Source organism: Caloenas nicobarica, chromosome 13 (genome assembly GCF_036013445.1).
Source record: "Caloenas nicobarica isolate bCalNic1 chromosome 13, bCalNic1.hap1, whole genome shotgun sequence".
NCBI classification, from domain to species: Eukaryota; Metazoa; Chordata; class Aves; order Columbiformes; family Columbidae; genus Caloenas; species Caloenas nicobarica.
In genome coordinates, this window is record NC_088257.1 from 10,657,143 (window position 1) to 10,678,747 (window position 21,605).

Below are 21,605 nucleotides of genomic sequence, written 5' to 3' on the forward strand. Positions count from 1 at the left end.
AATCCCCTGGGTGATTCCAGCCCAACAGAAACGCCATCCCCAAAACTCGGTGTTTCTCTCCTTGCACTTGCCTGGGTCGCCCGGAGCCGTTAGACGTCCTCAGCCTTGCCGCAGCCTCACTCTATACAAACTGTTTACAGACATTTTATCGAGGTGCACCAGGTGTGAATGCGGTTACCGACTTTGAGACTGTTTACCTCATCCTCCTTTCTGCATCACATTGTCACAGACTGTATATGGAAATCAGATAACAATGGTACTTCGGTCACAGCCAGCTCAGCCTCTGCACACTCCATCACACACACGCTGGAGGACGCGGCATATGTACAATCCTCGCAGCAAACCACACACGAGCTGCTGCAATCAACTATCTGCCTTATCGCATTTTTTGCTGAAGTAAATTACACTGAATTTTTTTTTCTTTCTACCCCTTTCAAAGCTAATACACAAATGACAGGATGTTGTTGGAGGAAAATATGAGCTTTCATAAGCTATTATTATTAGCACATGCGCACCTCTCTGCTGCTTTGATCTCACTGTAGGTTCGTGTTTATTCCTCCTAACTCTGTACCAGCTGAACTCAAACCCGATGCCTGCTCCGATAGAGATCACGAACAATTAAACTTGGATTTGTTAGCCACAACATCGTGGAGCCAGAGCTCTGGGATAACTACAAAGGTGACATTCGGCCGAATACGCTATGTATAGTTTTCCCAAAGTCTCTCTCGGCTGTGACGAGGTGTTTGCTGTAAAACGGAAGGGTGGTAATGTGTACTGAGTAAGAGCTCTTTGATATTTCACATGTAAGTTAGAGCATGTTCAGGTTTTGTTTGCAGCGGAACTGTGCTTCTTCCATTGTTTTCCGAGCAGAGAAAAAGAAAACAATGTTCAAAAGAGTCATTACAGGCTGCTTTAAAATAGGCGTCAAGGATTCACAGCCGTCTCAGCTGGTTTCAGGAACCAAAATAAGTTTATATATATTATTATATATGTTTTTTTAACACTTTTGCTGGGAGTGCAGTCCCAGGGTGTTTCTGCTTTGGTCACTGGGGGAGTTGTTTGCTGAGTGCCAATCATTTACATGTCCACAGCCTCACGGAACGCAGGGCGGTTGTGCAGACAATACTCTGGGCATGATTTGGTGGTGATGCACAGAAAGAAAAAACTACCTTGGCTCTTAGTCCCCGGACCAAAGGTGCAAAGCCAGCAATCAAGAAAAAGCGAGCAGCTATTCAGTGAGGAAACATGACTCTACTATAAATTAAGTCCTGGAGGCTCCGGTACCTCTCAGCAGGATTCACTTGTGCTCGGTGCTGCTTACAGGAGCAGAGCCCTTCAGCTGTAAAACCAGCTGAAAATAACGCCTTTCACCAAATGGGGGGAATGAGTTAAGGAGAATAGAGTAAGAGAGATGGGATAGGAAGAAATGCTGCAGCGGTGGGAGACCCATGTCTGGAGGGGGGACTTGTCCATCTGTCCTTCCCCGTAGCACCTGCTGCCAGCTCCCTCCCCTTTGTCCCCACAGGGCACATAGATGTGCATTAAAAATGCCCCTGCAAAATGGGGAGGGGGGGGTATTTTTAAAACCTTGCTCAGCTCACTGACCTCAGCAGTGCCCCACCAGCGTCTGCAGCCCCAGCCACGCTGGTGGCACGCGAGGGCTCGGGCAGAGCGATGCCACCGACATCTCAAGGAATGCCACCAGCTTTGGGGGTGACACACAAGGTGGCAGGTGGCTTACAGCGTTGGCACAGGCCCGCTGCAAAAGCAAATGCTATTTGTATGGAAGGACGATGAGAGGCTGCGTGACAGTAGCATTAGGAGGCTGGAAAGAGCTACGTGAAAAATACATCAGGGAAAAAAAGTACTGCAGAAAAAAAAAATATTCTTAATTGATGTTTTTGTAAAAATTCTGATCTGGTGAAAAATGTTACCTATTCAATGTTGAAAAACAACATTAACTGAGCACAGGCAGGTTTTGAAAAACACCAAAGACAAGAAGTTTGCAGAACTCTGAAAATTCCCCGTCAGGCCTAACAACTGTGGAAAGGGAATCGAAAACAGCAGCAATCTCACGAGACAACGATGCCAGTGCTGCTGAGTGATACCTACATCAATGTCTTGCCAACAATATCATTACTGGATTATCAGGGCGGATTAAGCCTTTAGCCAATTAACCCGACTGGTAAATTGTAGATTGTCTAGACTTTTTCATGTTCAACAATATGCATGAAGTTTCTCTTTATCGCTACAGCATCACACGATGCTCTTGTGGGATGTAACCCTGCGCTTCCCCGGGAGGCTCAGGTGAGCCGTGCCTGCAGCTCTGGGTTGACTAGTGTGGCCCTGTGCACAGACAGATTTATTTCAGACAGGATTCTCATAAATTCAGAACGACTTCCAAATTTCTTGACTAGGAGATCAAAGAGGCAAGCATTTGCTTCATGCCATCTGTGGAGCTGCTCGACAGGGCAACGCAGTCTGGGGAGCGGGGAGGAGAAGGGAAAAAAGAAAGTCTCAGAGATTATGCCCTCAAAAACAAGCTCAAATGCCACCCTCATATTAAAAAACACTGGTTGGCAGTAACAATTAATTTCTTAACTGAAACCCGCCCAACTATGTCCAAATGTTTTAATTTGCCTATTGCTACAATATGCAAGGGAGCTGGCAGTAATGGATTTGCAATTAAAACTAAAACTGGCAAAATTGCAAAGCTGACAAAAGAGCTAATCTGCAAGCCATGATCACAAGATTATAAAGTGTTTATGCACATGCTAATTACCCGAGTACATAGCTGAGAATGACATGTAGGAGAGAACACTGGGTTTGCATGATCCAAATCCCTGGATCCGCATCGTCAGCCCAGCCGGCACCCTACCTACCTCCCACAGCTCCCACGAGGTGGGGAATGCAGGGGGAATTGCCACGGTCCCTGCGTGGAAGCAGGGAGGGGGACAAGGGACAGGCAGGCAGGGTCCCTGGTGCCACCTGCATTGCAGCAGGGGACGGATGGCACTCATCTCCCGAGCAGGTAAAAGCCAGCGGTCACTGGGAGGCACCACCTTGTCCTCGACTGGAATATGGACCCACTGCTGTGAAATTAAATTGGCCCTAATAAACAAGCACCCAGTTATTCACCATAAATGCTTTCAACCTGCTATCTCTTGGCTCTAAAAAGAGTAATTCCAGCAGGTCGCTGGAGATCGGCAGGTTGCCGAGCACATGGCCCTGGCGCTGCAACAACCAAGGGCAAACACGGCTCTGTGGCCACAAGCATGAAACCTTTAAAAATGGGCTGCAAAGGACAGGATGGGAAGGGAAAAGGACTTAAAAGTGATCAAACGTCTGTGCAAACAGCTCATAACAGAAAGCAACAGTGGTCAGGGGCACCATGAAGAGCAATTTTGAGCCACAGGAGAGAATTTCAAGGAGAAAACAGAGTGGAAGAGTAGTCCCAGAATAAAAGGCTGCTGGGAAAACTGAGATTCTTTAATATATAGGATTAAGGATTGCCAGTATCCTCAGGGAGGAAATGTAAATGGAGTTCAGACCATTTTTTCCATAAAAATTAGGAAGCAGAAAGAATAGACTTTGAAGTTCAACATGTTAGTAAATTAAAGCAACAGCAAAGGAGACACAAAGAGAAAGCAAGCCCTGGACGCCTAAAATTATGTCTTCAGCACTTGGTACTGAAAGGCAGAACCTGAGGTGATGAGGAGGCTTCTCTTCACACCACGAACAGATCCCAGAAAATCTCTAGATTAGAAACTGCCTGAGAAAAAAGTATTGCACAACAAATGTAGGATGGAGTACAGCATTCAAATGGGATTCTTTGTGCCTTATTCAGCCAGCCTGGGATGACGAGGCTGCAAGAAGCACATCCATGAAGATCTGGTACGGATGGCAGGCTGCTCCTGGATGCGCTGAGCAGAGACAGGATTTCTGGACATTGCTCTTTGCTCTACAAAATAGTGGCTGGAGTCGGTGTGGAAGGAGGTGACAGCTAATAGACATCTATGGAGAAGTCAGAAATCCAACAGGCACCTCTACAGAGATTTGCAGGCTCGGTTGCGTTGACGGGGGCTGATCATTCCTGACACCCTCATGAAAGCTGGCCAGTCAGTACAGACTTGAGTGGAGGTGGTGAAGGACCAGAAGGACATCGTAAGGATGCACAGCAACACTCATTGCTGGGTCTGGCAGGTGGATGGATGGTCTTTGTAGTGACTTCTTGGAGGTACCAACAGCCCTGCTCAATTCTGGTAGCCACCTGAGTTTGTATTTGTCTGACGGTCATTCCAACTTGTCTACTCGGGTAAGGCAATTAACAGAACGAGTTCAACTCATCGTTACTGGTGGCCATGGAATGCCATGTGTCAGGAAATGGCACCCGACCATCACTGATGTAGATAAGCGTTGTGGAGTTAATTAGTTGTACGGAAAGGGTGGTTCCAGGGAGAAGCACTTCAAAACTTGGCTTGGAGATTAATTTATCCATCCTTACCTGTAATGCACTGTCGAGCAGTTAATGGTACATCCAGCTATTGGGGTAGCTGAGTGAAATTCCAGAATCCATGGCATACAGGAGATGATACAATGCTGGGTCCCTCAGACTATAAACTCTATGACTCTATAGCTGTTCCTTGCTCCCAATGAGGAATGTGGACTGTAAGAGTTTAAAGAACATAACACAACCACGAAGTCTTTTTTTTTTTTTTTTAAATACATTTGGGAGAATGTTTTCCTTACATCCAGAGATTTGGTTGGCTTCTCTGTACTTGTTAGCCAGTATCTAAGCCAGGCTCTGCTGATGGGGTCTGCCATTCTGCCTTTCACAAGAAGAGCCCCAGATACAACTGTTGCCTATTTAAAGTCGTCTCCAAACCAGTTTAATAAAAGCTGACTGCATCTGCTTCCATGTTATTAGTTCTGCCCCAAAACTCTGTTCCTGGCAACACAATGTTCCACACTAATGAGCCAAATCTTCCCCTCCCATGGCACTACTCCTAAACCTCCACACCATTCAGTTCACAAAGTTACCACCCTGTTTTTCCCTCGGGGGAGGGAAGGATTGCAGCTGCAGAGGGGGTTCTTCAAATAATATGAAGGCCAAAGATCTGTGGGAAAATCTGCTCTCAGACAAATAGCACTTGGGGGCATCTGCAGAGAGAACCAGCCCCTCTTTACTTCTGTCTGGGTCCCACGTCCTTCTGGCAGCAGAGTTTTTTTATGAACTGGGCTGCCATTAATCCCCTGCCAGTTCCTACACCCTACCATCCTCTGTGGGCAGACAGCACCGAGTGGGAGATAATGCTGCAGGGAAGTGGTATTTACTTCAGCTAGATTTTGCGGCTTCATGAGAGAGTTTCTACTTGGGGCAGTTATTTCTCGCCCGCTCCTGCTGCAAGAAAGAGGGATTTGGTGTGGACTGGGATAACTTTTCTCAGCTCCTTTTCCAGTGCCGCTTTTCTCCCTGCAGTGCCGAGTGCGAGATAAACAGAGAATCGAGGTTATTGTGCTGTAGCGATGCTGCTCAGGTTAAAGAGAAATCAGATAACTCTCATTACCTAACTGAAACTCGTTGCTAGGCTTTTATAGAAAAATGATAACATCTGAGAGCTGGAGGACTCTGCTGCCCTGGCAGACACCCCACAACACCCCAGCTGAGCTGGGGGGGCTGCGCCCTGGCTCACCCGCCTGGGATGCGGAGATGCCTGGGATGCAGAGATGCCCGGGATGCAGAGATGCACCAGGGACAGAGATGCCTGGGATGCAGAGATGGGGAGATGCCCGGGATGCAGAGATGCACCAGGGACAGAGATGGGGAGATGCCCGGGATGCAGAGATGCCCGGGATGCAGAGATGCACCAGGGACAGAGATGCCTGGGATGCAGAGATGCCCGGGATGCAGAGATGCGGAGGTGCCCAAGATGTCCAGGATGCAGAGATGCCTGGGATGTGGAGATACCCGGGGTGCAAGGCAGAGCCCCAGCCACTGTGAACACGTGTGGTTTTGGCCTCCATGCACTCACACCTGGAGCCTCCAGTAAGGAAATTTTAGGCTTAGAAGTTGACATGGGCACGATTGATGGCTTTAATATTTTACAAATGGATGCGCTAGCAAAACAGCCGTCTCTACCTCATGCCGAGTTTCCTCATGTTTCTAAATGTTGGACTGAACTCATCTGACCGCCTCCTCTAATGCTTTGTTATAAACCTTTCTACACCACATGCGACAGCGGCATCTCCCTGGAAAAGATTTCATTTGCCTCTGACTTTGCCTCAAGCCATTAACTGACAAACTGGCAGCTAACTACTGTTAACAAATGATTTCCTAGAGATTACTGTTTAAGTAAAAAAGGTTCCAAAATAAATAGACTCATTCTTCGTTATGAGGAATTTCAATTATGCATCCAGGGGTTTGGTACATGTGTCCAAAAACTATGCTGTGCAATCCTGGAGCTTGTTCTCATCAACATATTACAAATGGGTAAATAAGAAATGACATTTTGTCCTCAGTTTAATAGCACGGATTTCTATGGCATGTGTACTTGAGACAAACATGTTGGACCATCCAGTCATCATTCCCATCCAACTAATGCCACTCTATGAAATTACTGTTTAGGCTGAAAAAGTTATTTGTTTTTAAAGCAAGAAAAGATGCTAACCGCCTTGAAGGAGTTGTGGTTTTAGGGCCACCTGCAACTTGCTAAAAGATTATGAAATTCCAATTTATTGCAATTATGAAATTGCAAATAATATCTTGAAGCAAATGGTCTAAAAAGCAGCACAGCTCACTTTTTTGGCTAGTCCTTCTCTGACTGTTTCTGAAACATCCCCTCTCACAGCACCTTGAGTTGGATTTTATGGGGTTTTTTTCAGTATCGACGCAGCTCTCTCTGCAGTGCTCTTTAAACATCACTTACCCAAGAAATGATAAAGCTTCAAAATGTTCCTAGGGGAAACTGAGTCACGGAAAAACAAGCTGCTGGGGGACTGGGAGCAGAAGCTGGGATAAGGCCACGCTTCCTCTGCCGCAGCCCTGCTCGGCAGTTACAAGATTATCCGGTTCCTCTGCTATAAAACTCGGTAACATGCCTCACTTCTTACCTGATTTTGAGAACATCCTGTGTTAACACAAAAACAACTGGTGTTACTACTGTCTGTTTATTTGGCTCTTTACGTGTGTCTGACACAGCACCTGGTGCTCTCCGGTAAGAGGATCGCTCGGCTCCATATCAAACAAACTCCCAGGCAGGAGAGAGGCAGCTCCCACCCACGGCAAACAGACAGACACGTACTGCAGCACTGGTTTTGGAAGAAAATTTGGATGAAGAGTGATGCTTTTGGATACAGGAGCTGACCTTTCAGGGATTCACTGCTGCCTGCCTCATCCCTCATTGTCCATGTATATGCAGATCCACGTACTTGATCAGTACGAATAGTGCATGATCATTTAAAAACATTTAATTTTGCAAAGTTTAAGTATATGCATGTAGTTATATACCATTTCCAGTTAATGCCAATAACCAAGCAACTGGCACTGATAGATCAGGTAATTTTCTGTCGTCTTGACTGAAGAAATCAGATTTTCTCTACAACAACTCTTGTGTTCAAGCGCTGTCAGAAGTCCCGGCCAATACACATTTAGTATTTTACCTGAATTCTGCTCCTAGCAGGAAAAGCACACAGTTCAACAGAACAGTAAAAAACTGACATCACCAAATATAACCCTGGTTTCAGCCATCAAATTAATTATCAAAACCACAAAAGGACTCAAGGATGATGTTAACTTCAAGCCAGAAGTGTTTTAAAAACTTTCTGGCTTTTTCTGAACGTCAGTATATGTTGCATTATACAGAGCGCGTATGTCAACACAAGCCAACATTTCTTAGAAATATATCCTTACGTTACTGTGTTTAGAAATTAATGCATTTACTCCATGATAAAATTACTGCCTTGTCAAGGTGCTCCCACATCTCCCCATCCAGCTGCTTTGGGGAGCTACATTAGCAACAGCACACACACTTCTGTGATGTCATTTTGCAGCATTTGATTATTCAAAGTTGCTAACAGCCTGCAAGAATTCAACTGATCGATCTAAAAACTTGAGAGCCGGTTTCCGTGGGACAAGGACTCTGGAGCTGGACAAGGGACAAGAGCTGCCCTGAAGTTAAACCAACCTGGAGAACAACTGTGAATGTCGGAGTGAATCGCTCGGAGTTGCATTGCTTGAAGAGTTTGTGTCCTGCCCCATTACAACCACAGCTACATCTGATTCAAATGAAGCTCCAGACTTAATGATTTTCATGCTAGCTATTTCAGAAGCACTGTCATTTTCTTCAACACCCTATTATTTCATTCACTATCTCCAAAGATTTTGCTCCAATTCCAAAAGCAAACTTATTTTGAGGAAACAGACTGCTTCCAAATGGCTTAAGAAGGGCCACACACTTAAAACTCTGAACAGACTTAAACCACAACCTCCAGACATCCTCGTGTTTGAGGGTGTTCATCTCCAGCATCCCCATTTCTACTTACAAAAGAAAAATGCAAACAAGAGATCAGCACTGAAGATTCAAACAGGATTTTTTTTTTGTTTTTTATATTTTTCAGAAAACTATCCCTATAGTAATGATTTCAAACAAATAACAACCTAAAACCAAAACACGACGGCAATAAAATAAAAGCTGATGAGCTCTTCAAAAAGATCTGCAGCGATATCGGCTGGCAGGACGGTGTTGCCTATCCCAGAGCTACGGCAGTTTATCCCAGCCAGGGCTTTGCTGCAAACATCCCACAGCCAGGAGGCTCCATCCTTTCAGATTCCAAAACAAAAGCCAAGTTCTGATTCGCTGGGACGAGGAAGAAATTTTTTGTTGTGGATTCATTACTGCATAATTACTGTAGATTGCATCTTTGGAATACTATGGCAGATACAAGCCGGGAAGATGTGGTGGCTTCCCATGTTATCATCTAATGCTTTAGGTTTACATTTTGAGTGCCAGCCCTCCAAAATATCGGGGATGTGTGCGTCTATTGAAGGAAAAAGAAAATATTTTCATTGACAGGAGACAGGGAAATACAACCAATCCTGTCAACTGCTGTCAAACTGATACCAAGGAAAGAGTTTCATGTTAAATTATAAGAAAAAAAAATAATTTACCCATTTGCTCAATAAAATCAGGGTTAGGAACACAGTGATAAAATCAGAAAGGAACACCCCTGGGTAAGGGACTATTCATGGGACCAGAATGTGGAAAATTCCATAAAGCACAAATGTTGCTAAGAATATTCAAAAGTCAAAGCTTTCTGTGGGTGTGCATGCACAGAAATGTCAACACAACTATTTCACGATCACCGAAATTGCTACTAGCCTGCATCCTCTCTGAATGGCTATTTTTAGGACCCAGCCTTTCATGTGGTGTAATGATGTGGATTTTACAAGAGCATTTATAATGTGTTTCATATGGTGTACAGTCCTGGAGAAATTGCTTCGTATCAGAGAAAGTTAAACAAAAAGATTTGGGCAGTTTAAAAAAAAAAAAAAGTCTTATTTTATAATAAAATATAATAATAATAATTATAATAATAATTATATTATTATTATATATTATATACATATATATATTATTATTATATATTATATATATATTATATATTATATTATATTATATATATATAATATATATATTATATATATATATTATATATTATATTATATATTATATATTATATATATATATATTATTATATTATATATTATTATATATATATAATAATATATAATAATAATAATAATATAATAAATCTGTTTCAGATTTAGGGTTCATCCACATATTTTAATTTATCTGGTGTGACAGCACCGGCTGTCCCAAAGAGACTCTCGGTATAGCACGATGTGATCCCGCAAAATGTCACCTGGATTTCTGAATCCGCGCATCCCTTTGGACGGTCGCATTTCAAAGTTCACAATGCCACACGGGCTAAGTTATAGCAGAAAGGCAAAGCTCAAAGGCCAAATTTTGATCTAGGGTATGCTGGTCTCGGGCTGTGCACTGTCTGCCCCATTGGAGTGTTAGAATTGTCCTTTCTTCTTTTAGGGCGAAGTCATACAGAGTGAGGTTTGTAGAAGACGATGACTCCTCCTCACTATCTCTGCTCCCGTGTCAGTAATTCCAGGGCAGCGGCACGTAACGAGAACCAACTCATCAGCATCTCCGTGCTAAGAACAACAAATTTTCATGTGGTAGATCTTACGATGGCTTATTTCCTAAACATGAAAGCAATCTCCACAGTGCCATCTCCCCAGTGTTAGAATAAAAATTCCACATTTTTGATCTTCTCTTAGCATTTTGCTGGGAAGAGCATCTCCACAGCTCTTCTTCCACCCGTGTGTTTATAATTGCATCCCCCTCGTGTTGAGCCAAGCATACTTTACAATCCTGGGCTTTCACATTTTGCTTTTGTGTAAGTCCCATCAGAGAGAACCTCTGTTCACGCTCCTGCGTGCTATTCCTCAGAGCAAACCACAGCAGAAAACAAATTCAACATATAGCATACAAGTTTAATCACTTAAAGAAAGGTCCTTTTTTTTTTTTGGTCAGTCCATGATTACTGTGTAGCTCTTTAAGGCAGACATGTACTTTGTATATTATAGTTCCAGATTCTCAAATGGAACAAAGGAGATACTGTTGAGACCTTTTTTGCCTATCATTTTATCAAATGTAAAGTTGTTATAACCAGAGGGGAAAAGTGCTCTAGATTCTAGTATCCAGCTTTACTTTGGTTTCAAAAACTTACCACAGTATTGTTGAGTTTATTGTTTTGTTTAACAAAATACTAATTTGGGGACCCTGTGAAACACAATGAACCAGATTCTTTTCGTTGCAGCCAAGCTGTGTTTAGCACAGAAGCGCTGGATGGGCAAGGAGTCGTGGTTCAAAGCCACTTTGGTGACCTCTTGCCCAGCATCTCCAGCCAGTGGGATGCTCTGGATGGGTACCGCTAGTTCTGCCGGGTTTTGCTAACCCTCCTCATCCTCAGCCTTGATCAAATATCCTACTTTCTCTGTGAAACTACCTCACAGAAGCAGCATGGAACAGTCCTTCCAAGCCAGGCTGGACGGGGCTCTGAGCAACCTGATCTGGGTGAAGATGTCCCTGCTCATGGCAGGGGGGTGAACTGGATGAGCTTCGAAGGTCCTTCCAACACAAACTATTCTATGATTTTGTAGCTTTGGGAATGGTCATACATTATAAAGACCCAAAGACAAAAATAAGATAAATGGCCACAGGCCAGAGCAGTGGAGAGTCGCTCTGTAAGGAGGCGAAGGTGAGAGCTCTTTGCCCAAGCTCGTTGGGAGGTGACCAAGAAGCAAATCCTGCTGTAATCAAGACTCAGAGGCACATGATGTTGCAATCACTTCCTTTAGGAAATGAAGTCGGAGGGTTGTGAGCCAGCACCATGTGCTGAACTGGCAGGTCCCAAGGCAAGAAGGAAGACCTGGGCTGACACTGGGTTTGGTACAGACTTTGCAGGTTCCCAGGACGTCTCATCATTCACCCATGAAACACTCGCCCTGCCTGGGGCCTGGAGGGAGCCGTGCCCTCCCGGACAGACCGCTGGACAAGCCAGCAGACAGAACAGGCATTCGGTCTTTACTGATTCAGCTGGATTAGAACTGTAAACTAGGAAAGGAACAGCTCTGCATCCTGTTACCAACCCTGTGAGTCACCCGTCCTCCTACCAAACCTTCATTTCATCCTCCAGACACAGGGACTAATGAGCAAGTATCATGTTCTAGCCTAGTTTTCAAAGGGAGATTTGGTAGGAGCTTGTGAGGGGGACTCAGATAGCCCAGCTTGGCACCAACCTGGGATTTGGTTAGGCTGAGAAGTTTCCCCCGTGGCTTTGCAAATTGTTCAGGAAGCAACTGGTATCTACCCTCCTGTTTTTGTGCCCTCCACCCACCATTGGTAAATGATGAAGTAAGGGCATATATACATCAGGCTGGCAGAGATGCTGATGTAAGCCATCTCCGGGCACCGAGAGCAGGGAGCTGCAGTGGCAAAAGCATGGGAAACCGAGGAAAAGCAGCAGCAAACGAAAGGAGAGTCATGAGGTGATGGCTGCGAACAGCCCAAAGCCTTGGAGGGGTGGGATGGAGAGAAGCTCCCAGGGTGACAATGCCCTCTCCACGAAAACAGTGCTGGAGATGTCTGGCATCTGGTCCCTCTTCAGATCAATGCAACAGACAGGAGAAGACAAACCTTGAGGATTTCATGAGGAATTTGTGACTCACACATGGTGCAGGAGAGTTTAGTTACTGAACGGCAGCACGTGCTTGCCCCAAACCCCGCTGCCCAGCGCAGCCTCCCCGCGAGCACAGACGATGCTCATAGACGCACGGGTCCTTCCCTCACCTTCTCTACAGCGAATTAGTGAGGGGGCTCAAAGGCCAACCTCAACACAACTAAGACTAAATTCGGTCTTGCTGAATCACTCACGACCAAAGGGCAGAGAAAGAACTGGGGGTGTGAAATTAATTGGAAGCCATAATGTTTCCTCAAAACTGTTGGTATTTCTCAGACTTGACTGTGTTTCACCAATAACCATCGTGTCATGTACACACAGACACACATCTCTGGACTGGACTGCAATCTTTGGTGTGCAGCTCACACCACCCATACCCTGAAAACCCGCTTCACTTGCAGATCACGCTAGAGATAGAGAGGGATTCAGCCTGCAATGACGATCTGGCCCTTCACAGATGATCTGCAAGAGGAGACGAGAGTCATCCCTACGGACCCGGCAATGTCTGTTTAGTCACAGGAACACACAGGTTAGTTGGGCAGGTACCTCGGAACAGCAAATGCCAGCACAGCCGACCGTAGGGATTTGTCAGAGTTTCCACCCGAACGCAGGAATTTAATGGTGCCTGTAGACTTATGGCAGGAGAGGGACTACAAACAGCGAGGTGACACGTGAAGGCCTTGCAGAGCTCCTCGCTGCCCTCCCACCGCTCCCCCCTTCTCTCGGTTAAAGCTTTGGAGACCAGACCATATCCGTTCTTTCATCTTGGACACATCGTGTCCCGCTAACCCTGAAATCACTCTGCTGTTCACAGTTAAAATTTCAAAAATATTAATCATTAACATGAATGAGCTTTGGGAGCCTGGGCTGATGCTACGTTTTCGCTTTTCTCTCCAAATTCTCAACCAGTTGAACTACTAACACTTCACAAACAGCAACAGTTGGAAGCTTGCAGGAACGGTGCCCTTACCACACACAAGCTCATAACAGGTCCCCACCGACAAAGCATCCCATGGCTGGGAAGCCAGTTCCAGGATAGCCTGCGAAGGAATCCCAGGGGGAGAGCAGATATTGTTGAACTGTCTGAATCACGTGTGCACTTATTCACATGCTCGGATTTACATAAAACTTGCTTTTGTTTCCCTGTGACATTTTTCTTTTTTTTTTTTTCATTCCAAACAATTTTTAAAATAAGGTTATATTAGACCACACACAGGCAGTGCTGTATCATGTCACTGCTTCTTAAGCAGAACTCTCTAATTTATTTCAAAGGGAAGTTCTGCTTCAAAATTGAGGGTGTGATATGAACTCAGAAATTAACACAAGAATTTTCCTTGGGGGGAACCAAGGCTGAATCAGACATGCAATAAATGACCTCGGAAGCCCTGTCTGTGCCTTGGTACATCCACCTATTCGACATTATGCTTTAATATAAAAAATTATTTTCACCATTATCCTATTTCAACTAGGTAGAAGAGCTGGAAGAAGTGGATTTGGTCTGGTCAGGAGGGAACAAATTACTCATCTGTCTGCCAGGACGTGCATCAGCAGCCACCGCACTCCTAACGCTTTCTGCTGGGAATATAGCAATTTACGGGAACAGAATGCTGTCCCAGCGAGGTCCTGTCGCTGCCAGGGAACCTGGTTGGGACGCTGCTGGCACTGCTGGGAACACGTGGAGTTCCCATTTGCTTGCAGCTGCCTTTCCTCCCCGCACAACATCTGGAGAGGGACGCGGCAGCCCTTTCACAGCGACAAATCTCCATCACGCAGCGACTCCAGGGAGTTTTGCCACTGGTTTTAACAGGATCAGAGCTCGACGCAGGAAAAAGCAATACTAAACTGACAGTGCAAGCTAGGACAGACAAACCTCTCCAGAGAAGCAGCTGAGCTGCAGATTTCCTTCCGCCAACTGCTGCGGGGGCAAGAGCCTCCCGCAAAGGGATGGAGCATCCTTGGGGGAAGGGGCTGCAGCAGAAGTGGCTGCGTCCCAGGGCTCAGCGGCTGTTGCCTGAGCTTCTGTCCTGCAAAGGGCGGCAGGAGGCTTCCAGCTCCATGTTTTTTTGCTTTTTGACCTCGTGATAAGACATTTGGGACCTGTGGCCCTGGGACAGCAGTAACTGCACTTTCATCTTGCCCTGCCCCAAGGGGACATTTCAAAGCCACTGAACAGACACCGAGCTCGAGGAGCCTGGCTGACCACAGGGACCTGGCTCCGACCATCAGCGTTATTTCCTTGGCCTGCCATCTCATCTGGCGACTTCAGATGTGCAGAGCTTGGGAAGGTACCACCACCCTTCTGCTCCTACATGAGCTCTGGTCAGACTACGTAGTAATTAAGATTAGGTAGTGTCTGTTTTCCAAAGAAATAGAGGCTCTTGGACCTTTTTTCACACAGACAGAAAGTCCAGTGCCACAGCTTTACACATAAAACATTTTAATGCTGCCTTCACACGTCTCACATGCTCCCTACACATAAGAGAGGTGAACAGAAGGTGTAAAGAGTTTCCCTGGGAGCTCTCCTGCTGACCGGAGTGGGGAGAGCTTGTGCCCTGCAAACGGGACAGCGCAGCTCATTCCCCTATTTTATAAACCGATTTACAAAAGGAACTTAAAGGAACTTATAAATGCTCCTTCTACCACTTAACTACCACATGGTACAAGATATAACAATGTTCAGAAAACCCCCTCGGGTCTAAACTAAATTATACAACTGTAGCAAGAAAAATATTTTAATCTGATCAAAGTGTTAACATGTTTGACCATGTCTGACCTCTAATGTTTGTAACCACCTAAAAGGCTGATGTTCTTACTAAGGATGTACCTTAATTTGATTTAAAGTCATTTGTACTATTTAAAAAAGGATATAGTTTTATGATTTTATATTTCATTTAGAAAAAACAGTTCCTCAACTTGTTAATATTATTTGGAAGTTTCTTGCAGATTTTTAACCAGTAAATCCTATATATTCCACCCTGGGAAAAACTGGACTTTGCAAGAGAAAGGAGACTCAAAGCAGCCACGAACCACCACGCACACGATGCTTGAGAGCCAAGCGAGGAGCGGTTCTCCTGGTGCCTGGCAAAATGTTGAGATTTCAGATGCGTGCACAGTCTGCACTGAGATGCTCTTAACACACGTCACTGAGAGCGTGCCCTCTCCAGCCCGGCCAGCTGACAGGGGGTCACAGCAATGTCCCAAAACACAGGACACCCTGTCCCCAGCTCCAGGAGCACCTTCACTCGCACACCCTGGCCATCCCCGAGTCCTCCTTTCTCTCTTTGACAGCTCTGCTGCCAGTCCAGGCCGCTTGTGCCTGCTCAGAGCAGCATCCCTGTGGCTGAATTACCCTGACCTGGCGTTTGCCACCTGCGGCAGAGGTGGCCCACACAGCCGAACGCCCGGGACCTGCCCGCTGCAGGGTGGCTCTTGCCACGTCCTGGGGACATCAGCCGGGCTTGATGCTGCTGCTGATGTCGGGTACCCGGACACGTTCAGTGCATCACTCTGGAGCGACATCAGAGCATGCAAATAACACAAGTGGGTGTGTTTTGGTAAAAAGAGACAATTTTAGCAGGGGAGATGTGGGCAGACTAGCTGGATGCTGGGGTGAGTAGTCTAACAGTTAGGAGGCTACAACCACCTTGAGGGAAACAAAGCAAAAGTGATGCTGCTGAGAAAATAAAAGAGGGAAGCAGGAGGCCCGTAACACCGGTAGCAACACACCCACCAGGCGGGAGCTCCGGGCCAGCTCCAGCACCGCTCGCAGCACCCGGCGGGGTTCGGAGGGAGCCCGCAGAAAAAAAAAAACCTGCAGCCTCGATGCTGGCCACCCTTCATCTTTCAGGGAGCTGTGTTATATATTTCAATTAGTTCAATGTAAAAGCCCTGACAGTTTGCCAAAGTACTCCAGGGTTAATTTTTTTCATTTTTATTTTTGAAGATTCTGAAATTAATCCTAACTGCAAACAACCATTTCCAGGAAGCCTCATTAACCAAAATACAATCTCTACTATCAAATGCACGCATGACTGTGATACATAATCCCATTCACTCGCACAACCCTCCTCCCTGACTCTACTTGTGCTAAAGCATTAACTAAACACACTTTTATCTATGGTTAAGTATAGGCAATCTTCGGTCACAGATCTGACCTCCTCAGTTATTGGAAACAGCCACCAGATTATAGCCTGTGCTTTATATAATATATAGAGAAGCAATAAATCTATATAAGAGCAATACACAATTTACTACTATAACCTTTGCACAGTCAATACAAACACAAGACAAAATAGCCCAGAAAGATAAATTGGAATAGTTATGGTACCAAATTGAAAAACCAAAAGATGAGCCTTTATCTGAGGAAGAAATCTTCCCATGTCTGTTAGATAACTGATTTTTAGGTGAAAACATCAAACCAGCTTTTGAAGTCATACAACATAAACCACTGCAGGATCCGAACAGGCCAAAGGCAAAGCTGGCCGAGGCAGTGGATGATTTCTGTGGCTCTCGAGGGGACAGGATCATTCCTTCTCTGCTACTTAGTTTTCTCCCCTCCGAGTTCTGCACAGCCTATTTGCTCCTGTCTGTTGCTCCAACAATAATCTCTTGGGTTCTTATTTCATTATCAAGGGGAGAAGCAATTCACAAACCACAATCTACTTTTTAGCTTAATTGCTAATAAATAGGCTATGGTACTTTGTTGCCCATCTAGTATGGGTTTATTAAAAGAAATATTCTACTGCAGCAAGTAGTTGCTGGGCTAATGTAACTCCGAATTTACCCAGATTCTATACCAGGGAGCAAAGTAAGTGCTTTTAAATAAGACAAATTTAATATCATCATTTAAAATGTATCAGGAAGAGAGAGGAACTTAATATTTTAGAGGGGCAAGGGGGACACCTCAGAGGAAGGGATACGAGCTGGGACGCAACAGAAGAAATGCTTATTTGTATTAAAACAATGTACATTGGCCCTGCCTTGCAAACACATCTTTTCTTGCTGTAAACTGAAGGAAAACTTCGAACTTTACTGCCAGATCCTCAATATCTGCACACTGACTTCAGCAAAGCTGTGACGGTCTGCAGCAGGGAAATCAGGTCCCGAGAAGGGCACGGGCAGGCCGGGGACCCGGCTCCTGCCGCCCAGGCCACTGATCCAGTGAACAATATTCCATCACACTCTAGAGTTTCACCGCCTGCAATCCATCCCTTTTTCATAACGTCAGTTTAACACCTTAGTCCTCCAGTGAACAAAGGGTTAAAACTAAGGAGGGTGTTATTTATTCTTTTAAACTACAGGTTAAAAACTAAAACTGAAATAAACTAAGAGATGTTCTGTTCTCGTTTACCAACTGCAAATGCAAAGTAACACCCAAAATGAACGCAGCCATGCCAGCTCCCCAGGGGCGACACGAACACGACTGCCCACTGCAATGTCGTGACATTATTTTCTGAAGTTCTGACAGAGATGGCGATGGGAAAAGACAGCTTTTGTAGGGAAGCCTTTAGTTTACTTATTCAGATAGCAAAATTTACAAACATTAGAATATACAGAACTACTGAAGCCAGTTTGACCTGAGAGGGAAAAACTTTACAGGAAGAAGACAGGAATAGTCCCCCAGCAGTATTAAAGCTTTTCCTAAGACCCTCTGTTGCCATTTTAGAAGCCCAAGATACACTTTATGGGCCATCATCCACTACAGAGCCCTAAACCGAAGGCAGGCCAAAACCTGGCTATTTTACAAGCAGATAACGTCAAACTAAAGTTAAGCTGCGGGATATATCCGTGAACACAAACACCAAAAGCTGCTCGCCTCCAAAGCCCGGGGCCCAGAAAAAGGAAGGGGCATTCTCACATCAGATATTACGGTGTGATTGCTGGAGGAGTAAAGGTGAAGCTAGAGGACAGGGAGGTTGGAAAAGCAGCTCCTCCAGCTAACTGGGAGTGAAACTGACACTTGCCGAGCATCTTCCCCCCTTCCCATTCCTTGTCCCTTTGGCTTGGACAGAATAGTGCCTGGGCATTTTAGAAACAGGGCTGCAATTTGTCAGAAAGAAAAGCACATGTAGGTGCCTGCACAATACCTGCAACATACTTCAGCAGAGAGAGAGAGTACAAAACTTCTCCATAAGGAGAGGATGAACTCACCAGAGGTGACATAGATCCATTTGGCAGATAAGGGTCCGAAAGCATTAGGAACGGGTAGCCAGAATACGCAGATCCTTTATACATCCCTGGGTCCTGGTGCTTCATACCTGTTAAAATTAAAGATCACCATCAAGATCTGCCTTACGACAGGTGACTCCCCTGCCTGTTGAGAGCTCCCGAAGAGGTTACAGAACATTTTGGGAGTCTTTTTGCCCCATACTCCTCGGAGAGGGTGTTGGGGGGGTGCCAGGGTCCCCTGGGGGTGCACCGGGAAACCTCACTGCTGACAGCTGCAGCTTTCCCGGCGGGGCAGTGGCGGCCAGGCCGGCATCCCTCACTCCCGGGAGCTGCAGGGCAGCAAGCTCGGGGACCAAGGGGCTCACCCACCCCGGTGATGCCGAGCACTTGGACGGGGCGAGCCGGGGATGCCAGCGGGGACCAGAGATGGACACACACACACACACACAGAGAGCCGGGGGGATCAGTGCCACTAACCATCATCCATGTGGTCCGGGAGCTTCTCCTGATAAACCCTCTGCGGATCCTGCACACGCCTGATGGCCTGCGTGGGGAGAAGAGAGAGAAGCGGAGCGGGGGGTGGCGGGGCGGGGGACGCGGGCCCGGGGCAGGGGCGGCGGGGGCGGCCCGGCTCACCTCGGGGTCCGCGGCGGCGGCGGCCGGGCTGCCGCTGCCCTCCGACTCGTTCACCAGCGAGGACTTGAGGTCGGCCAGGTCGCGCTCCGTGAAGGCGTTCTCGGGGATCTTCTCCTCCTGCTCGCCCTCGTCCTTGAAGGCCAGCATCTCGTCGGTGGCCCCCAGGTCGTCCCCGCCGCCGCTGCCCAGCTGCGGCATTTTCCTCCCGCCGCTCCCTCCCGAGCCGCGCAGCAACTTTCCCGGCGAGTATTGTTCTCCGCCGCCCGGATCAAACCCTTCGCAATTATTAATTTTTTTTCTCCCTCAATTTTTTTTTTCTCTTGGAAAAAAAAAAAGAAATTGCTCCCTCTTGAAATTTTTCTTTTTAAAGTTTTTTTTCCTTTCTTTTTGAACTTTTAAACTTTTCCCTTTAATTTTGCCCCCCCTTTTCAAACTCCCTTTAAATCCTTTCTTTAAAAAAATCAATTATAATTGTTTTTTCCTTCTTAAAAAAAAAAAAAAATCGTTTCCTCCCCCCTCCCTCCCTCCCCGGCGGCTCACGGGGGGCTCTGCGGGCGGGCGGGCGTCGCGGGATGCCGGGCTCGACAGGCGCCCCCCCCCGTGCCGCCCCCCACCCCCCCCGAGCCCCGGAAAGTTTCCCTGGGAGCAGCGGGCGCCGGCGGCAGCCAGAGGCACGGAGCGCCCGGTGCCTGTGTGCGAGCGCGGCGGCGCGGCGGCCAAGGGCTGCCGACATCAAAGCGGCCGCCGGGTGATTGGCAGCTCCGGGGAGGGGCCGGGGGCGGGCGCGCACACATACACACACACATATATGTACACACGCGCTCCGACGTGCCTGCCTTAAAGGGACCGCCAGCCCGCGGTGTAGCGGGGTGACCCCCCCAACCCGCTCTCGGGGAGGAGGAGGGACCCCGCCGGCACCCTCGGTGCCAGCCCGGGCCGGCTGCGTTGCGGGGGGCTTGGGGGTGCGGGGTGGTCCGGTGGTGGGTGGCAGTGGGGGCTTGGTGCAGCCCCTGGCTGTGTGTGGACATCTGTGCTCACACATCTGTACACACATCTGTGCCCACGTATTTACACATGCACACCTGTACACGCATCTGTACACATGGACACACACATGCACACACCTGTGCACACATCTGCGCACACACACTTCTGCACACGCTCATCTGCACATACATCTGTGTGTCCACATCTGTAGGTGCTTATTTGCATGCGCAACTGCACACACATCTGCATGCACACATCTGCACACATATCCACACTTCTGCACCCGCTCATCTGCACGTGCATCTGCACACCCACATCCATAGGTGCTCATTTGCACACACAGTGTGCATGCCCACATCTGCACATACACATCTGCACACAAATCAACACATGGTTCTGTGTGTTCACGCATCTGCACGTGCACAGTCTGTACACATGCATCAGCACACATGCATATGTGCAGCCATGCGCATGGCTGTACAGGTGTCTCTGTGTACATCTGCACACATACATCTGTATGCAGACATTGGCATACACAACTGCACATCTGACACACACGAGCACTCACATACCCCAGCGGGATCCACACACATCCCTGAACACATCAGCACAAGAGAACACAAAACTGCACACATCAGCACACACACACCTCTGCACATGCAAACACATCAGCACACACACACCTGCACACACACATCTGCATACACACATCCGCACACTCACATTTGCCCACAAATCTACAAGCACAGATTGGTAGCACACAACTAAAAACAGAGAAGTTTGTACATGTAACTGTAGACACACATCGGCACATGTATGTGTGCACACGGACACACCTCACCACGTACATGTGTGCACACAGACACACATCAGCACATATATGTGTGCACAGACACATCAACACATATATGCATGCATAGACACACACATCAGCACGTATAGGTGTGCACGCAGATGCTCAACACGTGTGCACACAGACACACCTTGCCACCTACATGTGTGCACACAGACGCACATCAGCACAAATAGGTGTGCGCACACACACATCAGCACATATACATGTGCATGCACAGACACATCAGCATGTATACGTGTGCACACCCACACTGCAGTGGGTGTCTCAGCCGTGGGTGCCCCCTCTCACCCGACACCCGTGGGTGCCGATGGCAGAGCACGGCTGGGTGCGGGGCGATGTCCGCAGCTCCCCACTCCCCCCATCGCCCCCTCATCCCCAGCCTCTTGGGGACACAGGCATGACGTCGCATCCTAGAAAATTATTAGTTTTCCTGACTGGCCCCAAGGGTCAGGAAACATGAAATTACCATCTCGCAGCCAGTTCTGAAGACACTAGACACTTCTGTGTCAGCGTCGGAGATTTTTTTTAAGCAGTTCCCATGGAAAAGGAAACTCCCCATCTCTTCTGATCACATACGACAGGTCCTGTGCATGTCTCCGGTAGCTTAAAACAACACACCGATATTTATTTTCCTTAATTAAGA

At 46.9% G+C, this 21,605-nt stretch overlaps 1 protein-coding gene across 2 annotated transcripts in view; it reads right to left on the bottom strand.

Annotated features, from left to right (window-relative positions):
- TCF7 (transcription factor 7) overlaps positions 1–19,317 on the bottom strand; it is a 70,191-nt gene extending 50,874 nt beyond the window's left edge. For both annotated transcript variants that reach the window (XM_065643928.1, XM_065643929.1), the window contains exons 1-3: positions 19,120–19,317; positions 18,961–19,027; positions 18,466–18,572 (exon numbers count right to left, since the gene is read on the bottom strand). In XM_065643928.1, coding sequence (XP_065500000.1) covers positions 18,466–18,572; positions 18,961–19,027; positions 19,120–19,317 — 372 coding nt within the window. The remainder of the gene's footprint in view (positions 1–18,465; positions 18,573–18,960; positions 19,028–19,119) is intronic.
- Between the last annotated feature and the right edge of the window lie 2,288 nt (positions 19,318–21,605).